Here is a 7554-nt window from a genome sequence, read left to right on the forward strand (position 1 = left end):
TATTTTGTTTATAAAAATAAAGCTATTTTTTCATTTAAATGTGTTTTTTTTTCTAAAATTTTTATATACGAAGTATACAAATATGCATATCGAAAGATAGGGGTTTAATCACCTTTACGACGATATAAATTCGACCCTTATAGCACCTGTAATATAAGTCTGCAGTTATATACATTTAAATAAGAGCAGAAGGGGGACTACGTCTATATTTTTTGGTTTTTAGTTATTTAAATGCAATAATTAAATATAATTTTTTACCAAAGGTCCTATTTTGAACTTCAAAGGCCCATATCTCGATTTCGGAGGCTAACTTCGTAAAACGGAGAAATCACTTTTTTACCTATGACTCAATCTCTTAAAAAAATTGGTTTGGTCCAATACCCAGAAAAAAAGTTGATTTTGCCGTACAGTGTTATCACATAAAAAAAAGCGCACATCCCTCCTTCTTATTAACTCTTTTGGACACTTAAAAATTTGATTCCTTTTTTTAATTTCATTCATTGCTTTTAACTGCTTTTAAATCACAATATTTACAATGCGGCTTCAGTAAATAAGCTCTGTGCAAATAACATCTGCCATTTGTTTTGATTTACACTTTAAATACGGGTAAAGTAATAATTCTAGTATGCGAGTTAAATTTCTATTAATTGATACAAATTTGTTAATATGAGTGACAATGCGTGATTGTGTGATTCGACCTACTCACGCTCACGCATGAGTATACTAGAGTTCATTCTTTGATGCGAAAGGCAAAAATTAGCGCTTTGTTTTGCACAAAAGCGTGAACGGTGTTAATTAATATTGTCAGTGCGAAAGGTTAAACTTACGAAAATTAAATGAAAATATGCAATGCCGAAACAAAGTTAAAAAAGTAAAATTTTATTTATTTTATTTTCTTCTCTTGCACAGCCGTTTTCAGTTGAATTAATGATCAGCTCAGTCTGCTGATTGACATAAAATCTCGTACTTTGCATTTAAGTCTGATCTTCGGCTGTGTGTGTATGCGAAACTAAAAGTGCGAAATGGTGCCATATGTTTTTTGTAAAAAAACCTGTCGAATATTTCGCATTTCCGCCTTTTCGCTCAAACGCACACAGTTTTGCCTTAAAGAATGAACTCTAGTTATGTAAAATTTTCTCTCACGCACTGTCACTGCTTCTTTAGTCCGTAGCAAATACCCACAAAAACTTATTGATCGCATTTTTTCAGAAAACGCACGCATAGCTCGTTTACTGGAAGGACGCCATAATAAAATATATATAAAATAGCTAAGCACGCAGAAATGGCTCCAACTTTTTATTGGGCCGTATGAATAAAAACTAAGCAATTGCTTTTTCTTAAAATTTCATACCTTTTACTTCAATTTTGTTTGAATAAATTGAGTAAAAGATCTGAAATTTTAAGAAAAAGCAGTTGCTTATTTTTATTCATACGGCCCATTATTTAAAAAAAACTATATGTATTAATTGTGCTCGGAATCTTAGTATCTTAATTCTAAAATCTAACAAATTTTTTCTCGCATTTTTGAGTTATGATTTTTTACTAGCAATAGAAAAAATTTGTTTAAACTACTTACGTTGGATGGCGTTTAAATAAAAACATGATGAAACGGGTTGCCTCAGGAGTGACTTCACTATAAAGATTCTCAAATCTGTACCGCGCAAACGATATATTCTGCTTTGTATCGTATTCATCAATGCCTCGGAATGGACTCTTTCCAGAAAGCAAAAGGTACGTCAACACTCCAACAGACCAGATATCGCTTTGTGGAAATATCGGTTCTTCATTAACCATCTCTGGGGATTGGAAGTCAAGCATGCAACTTGCAGCAACTTTTGCTCCTAATTTACTAACTCGCTTGGCTGATCCAAAGTCAACTAGCTTAATTTGTACTGAACGCACAGAAGCCATAACAATATTGTCAGGTTGAATATTTAGGTGACAGTAACTTCTCCAATGTAGATATTGAAGGGCGTCCAAAAGTTGAGTTATTACTGTAGCCACCATATGTTCCGTATACTGGTGACGACTACTAAAGTAGGTTAACACGTCTGCACCCTGTAGTTTTTCCATCACAAATATTGCTAATGGTACGTTGATTGGCTTATATGCTGCGAATAGTGCTACAATTCGCTCATGCCTTAATGTTCTGAAATTCTCAAATTCTTCTATTACTGAAGCTTCAGTTTCCTCATTCAAATCAAAAATTTTTGCAACGATTATTGCATTGGTGGATTTTTGAACGCCTTTTACTATTGTGCTGAATTGTCCTCTATGTATTTCTGAAATAAAACTATACTTTTCGTTTACGCTAGAATCAGTGATCCAATTCGGTGGTTCGCATTCACAGTGGTAATCTGTATGGACACGCTCCTCTTCTGGTACGATTTCTTGACCACTTTCTGTTAGCTTCTGCAAATGTTCCATTGCCTTTGATATATGTATTTTGGGTGAATCTAAGGATGTTGTTTCAGCTGTCAACGGGATGCCCATTTCACTCCAACCGATACAATTTCTAGATGATAATCTAAAGTGGTATTTGGTGTGGGGCTGTAGGTCATGCACAAGATAAAACTCGTGATCAATATTATCTGCAATGGTTGTCCAAATGTCTGAGCTAAATTCTTTATATTGCAAACAGTAGCATAAAACTGCTGAATGCCCATCATCTTTTGGTTGTTTCCATCTGAGAAGGATCTCTGTTCCACTTACAGCAGATACTTCTGGAGAATCGGGCGCATCGGGCAACGTAGCTACAACTAAGCGGCATCTTGAAACCGTTTGTCCAAGTGAGTTTCTAGCAACTGCCTTATATATTCCTATATCAGTATGAACAGCAGGATCGAAGCGTAAAATAGATCTCCCATCCTCGTCAGCGACTATTTTTATTCTGTTGGATTCATTGAGAACCATGTCGTTTTTAAACCATTGAATACATGGCTTTGGATCACCAACAGCAAAGCAATGAATGTGTGCAGGCTGGTATTCAATGAGTGCAAGCGTTTGTGGCTTCTCTCTAAAAAACGGAAGGCATCCTTCTCTTTGACTTTCAATGAGAGCTTCTGCTTCAGTGTATTCGTCTAGTCGGGGACCTAATTCCGTACGAAGTCTGCGAATACTGAACGAATCGTTGGAACTGTACATATTTATCCGACTACGAACCCGCTCGTCGTCTATCTCTTCGTCCATTATATCAGTAAAGCGACGACGTTCTCGGATGATTGGTAACTGCAATGACAGACAAAAAACAGCTCAAAATTATATACATATGCTTATGTAATTAAAAAACACAAAATAGGGATGTCGGAAAACATCGATACATCGAAAATGTCGATGTTTTGCTTCGATGCATCGAAAATTTTCCACTCGGTGTATAAATAGTCGATGTATCGATGTTCCGTTAGAAACAAATTAGCTCAGTTACAGTAATTTATTTCAAATTTTGTACATTTTTGTTAATAACATATTTTGTTGTAAAACTTTATCCGAAAAATCCTATGCAAATCGATGTATCGATGTATGCTCTTCGATGCATCGAAAAATATCGATATACATTTCGATGCATCAAATCAAAGAAAAACATCGATGTAACATCGTAGGGAAAAACTCTAATACAAATCAATAATAATAGCAATAGCCCCAATCTATCTAAACGAATTGCAAAATTAACTTCTTTCTGAAAAGTAAAAAAAAATAATATTAAACGAATAGCTACAAAGAAATGGTAAATGTATGTACAAGAGAGTAATTCATTACCACGCTTTTTTTACACATTTTGTTTATTGTGGTGCCAAGCAGTAATAAAGCTCCAGGAAACCACACTCATTTTGTGGAGTAATTAACGAAAGATAACAAAAAAAAAATGTTGAATTATGGTATGAACACCGCTATTAAAGTTAAGGTGTTTTTCTTAATTAAAGATTGTTTCGAATTTTTTTACTGTTAATTTGCTACTGAAAATTTAGAATCAACATACACTTAATTTTTTCCGATTGGCAGTTATTTGACAAAACATTGGCAACCGCCAAAATAACGTAAGCGACATTTTTTTAAATTTATTTTTTTTGATGCAGAAATATTCCTAGAGCATCTAGAAGCATTTCTGCATCAAAACAAAAATTTTGAAAAAAATGTCGCTTACGTTATTTTGGCGGTTAGGGCTCGATATGAAAAAGTAAAAAAAAAATATAGACAATCGTTAATTAAACAAAAACGTAAACTTAAATGTAAAAGTAATGTCAAAAATTAAAAAAATGCGTGTTTAGCATTGCAGTCGTGCAGACGTGTTTTTAATTTGCTCTCGCGATCTATTAAGTTCATCGCTAATTACAATGTTTAACTGCGCTAAGTGCAATACTCAATGCACGGCTGATACCGATATTGCTTGTGGTGTTTGCAAGAAATCATTTCATATAAAATGTGTTAAACTTAATACCAAGTGCTTATCACTGATCAAAAGCTGGAAAAACGTAGTATACAAATGTGACTTTTTCATCAACTTATAATGAAGCTTTTACGAGCTTAAAGCAGCTAAGTACACAATCTAACTGTTCCTGTAATCTGGCTGCTGATTCCAACAACGTTTCTGATTTCTCGACCAAAGTTCTAACGCGAGCAGGGTCTAAAGTCATTGACACTAACCGTGAAATCGTTGTTGATAAAACAACACCAGTGCAGTGTTGTCACTCCAGAAACCAAGTTAGTGGTAGATTATTAATAAAAACAGTGGTAGATCTCTTAAAAAGTGTGGTAGAATATTTGTAAACTTTTTATTCGCCGAATTACTTTGTAGTAACCATATATGTAATACTTCTATATTGCTAGTACAATATGATCGCAATGTGTTTTCAATTTGAAATGAAAGAATGAAGCGCCATATCAAAACAGGGACGGTTCAGGGAATTAAACAAGCAAGCAAACGTTTTACGGTCTCATGTTTTCTTTAAGCCGCATACATATCCTAGCCCTAACTGCGAAAATAACGTAAGCGATTTTTTTTTTAAATTTAATGCACAAATGTTCTTTGAGCATCTTCGCCTTTTCATTGCCCATTTCTCTTTTCGCGTTGGATACTAAAATAAAGGCAAACGGTGAGAAAATTTTGTGTCCGTTCATTCAAATGTCACACTTTTATACAGCAGAAAACGCACATTATCTGCCCCTTGAAGCTTTGTCATGGGAGATGGGTACCCCGAAAATCAGGTGGTTGGTTAAAACGATAATATTATGGAATGCGTGGGCTGGACAAGGAAAATAAGGCAAAGACATACCCTTTTACAGGGTTTAGTGTAACATCAAACACAGTTTGCACTGTGAAAGGGCAACATTTTTTGGTAGAAACGAAATCACCGTAAACATATCACAATTTAAACGCATTGAAAATTCATGGCATTCGTTCATCTTTTGTTTTCTGTGGAAATGTATTACCACGAAAATCGACTCGTGTAAATGCAGCTTTAGACTGGTTTACACTATGTCATACAACATTATTATATGTCAACAAATTTTGGCAACATATTTTGACACAACTTTATCTCCTTTTCCCATACCTTTCCCGAGTAGATTATGGACCAACAGCAGAGAGATAGCCAATTTAACAGCACATGTATACGACTAAAAACCTATTCTGGTCTAAGTCAATCGATAAACCGTTTTTTACTTCCATTTTAAAACGTGTTTTCACTTATTTGTCGACAAATGCCACTGAATTTGACTTAGTGAAAACCATCATATATCCTTCATGTAGAAATTTTGAAATGCTTGCCAGCACCTTCAGCTCTTGAACTAACACGATATGATTTCGGGGAATTAGGTTATTAATTGTATTTCAGTAAAATTGTGGTAGATTTTTTAAATACGCGGTAGTTGTAGAAGTGAAAAATTACCCAAAATGTGGTAGATCTACCACAGTTGTGGTAAAGTGGCAGCACTGCACCATTGTCGTTAGAGAGTGATAAGAATTACCTGCAGTACGGGGGAGCGACCACAGGACTGATGAATCGGTGGCTACCTGATAAACTCCGTCAATTACCGACCGACTACTTGCAGTGTATTTCATCGATTACTTTTACAAGGCAATGCCCTAGGCGGTAGTCACCATCGGCTCTCTCTGCACTACCGGGAGTTACTAAATTAGTCACTTGCGTGATTTATGCGCGCCCTCTGTCGTAGTTTTTCGCTATTCTGCTTCCGACTGGTTCGACTCTGCACTACCATGTGCACCACCGCGGGTTGATAGAGTAGCTACTTACCTAGGAGTCGGTGCAGTAGCGGTTCAAAAGTAGCGATTGACTCCAGCAGTACTGGAGGATGTTAACAATACTTTGCATACAAATACAACACCATTCATATGCTGATGATGTTAATATTTCGGCTGATAATGTTAATAATGCTAATCAGTGATCGGACTTCTACCACATTGTGGTATATCTGCCACTTTTTGAGCATCTACCACATCTACCACTCAAGGTCTGAAATCTACCACATATTCCCGTTTTTGCGAAGTTTTATTTTTGCTCGACATAATTTTCTTAATTTTAGGAGCAAAAATTGTCCAACACTAAATACTATATGGTAACAAGAATGATATAATACAAGATTCCGCATTGCCGGCGACGATGAAATTTCTTAAGTAAGAGTAAACAAAGCCAAATAGGAGGATAAAATAAACTGTAAAATAGTAAATTTTCTCAGTAATAAATTTTTCGACAGAAAACGTGGTTTTATTGTGTTAAATTGGAAAATATATGATTTATAAAAAGAATAAATAGCGAAAATGTTAAAAAAGGGGTTTTTTGTGAAAGTGTTAGCAAATTTAAGTGCATCTAAAGTTTCTGAGGCGTTGTTTACTTTTACTTGAGATTTGTCAAAATCGGCAAATCCCATATAGCTGTTTCTGTCGTGATGTGATAAAAAGAAAAGCTGGCAGCACTCCACAAGGCTGCAGAAATTTCTTAAAATATGTTCGAAAAATATTTTGATATGGAAGGAACTGCTTTACACTGCCAAGGAAAAAAATTGCCAAAACTCAACGCAATTTTTAGCAACTTCAATCTTGCACTTTATTATACTAAAATTAAATTTATTTTATTTAAAAATGCACAATATTGTTGCGATTTATTAATGAAAGAAGTATGCAAATATTTGTTTACTTAATTAATTTAAATAATTCCAATAAGTTGAAAGGTACTTGGCTTTGGTGCTTTGACTGCCTGTCAAATTTCTCGCTCACATGCTTATAACAGGCAATCGATAAGAAGTCGATAAAGCGACTGGCCGTAAATTTTTACCACGCAGTCGAGAAAACTGCCCTAAGATACCTTATTCTCTGGATTTTGTTGCTGGCTTTTCCAAACGAACCAAATGCCTTCCGGTATTCGTAGTTATCTTCTCAGTGCATTTGATTAGTTTCTTTTTCTTTATTTGGCTAACGAAGATATTTTAATAATACACGGAGACCTTGTGATATTGCAGCTAGTAATAATAGAGTCCGACCGGGTCCAATTTTTTTTTCAGGTACCGATGCCGATGCCGATTAATCGGCTTATAGGGAAA

The 7554-nt window shown here is 35.1% G+C and overlaps 1 protein-coding gene across 1 annotated transcript; it reads right to left on the reverse strand.

Moving 5' to 3' along the window:
- Window positions 1–1576: 1576 nt before the first annotated feature.
- Window positions 1577–3236, reverse strand: LOC118742243 (obscurin-like; the record flags this gene model as incomplete). The annotated part of the gene is given in 1 exon segment (XM_036474164.1): window positions 1577–3236. A coding segment is annotated over 1 exon segment (1613 nt), but the record flags the coding sequence as incomplete, so codon positions are not given.
- Between the last annotated feature and the right edge of the window lie 4318 nt (window positions 3237–7554).

This window comes from Rhagoletis pomonella, unplaced genomic scaffold, assembly GCF_013731165.1.
Source record: "Rhagoletis pomonella isolate Grant_MI unplaced genomic scaffold, Rhpom_1.0 Rhpom_scaffold_00007, whole genome shotgun sequence".
Taxonomy (NCBI): Eukaryota; Metazoa; Arthropoda; class Insecta; order Diptera; family Tephritidae; genus Rhagoletis; species Rhagoletis pomonella.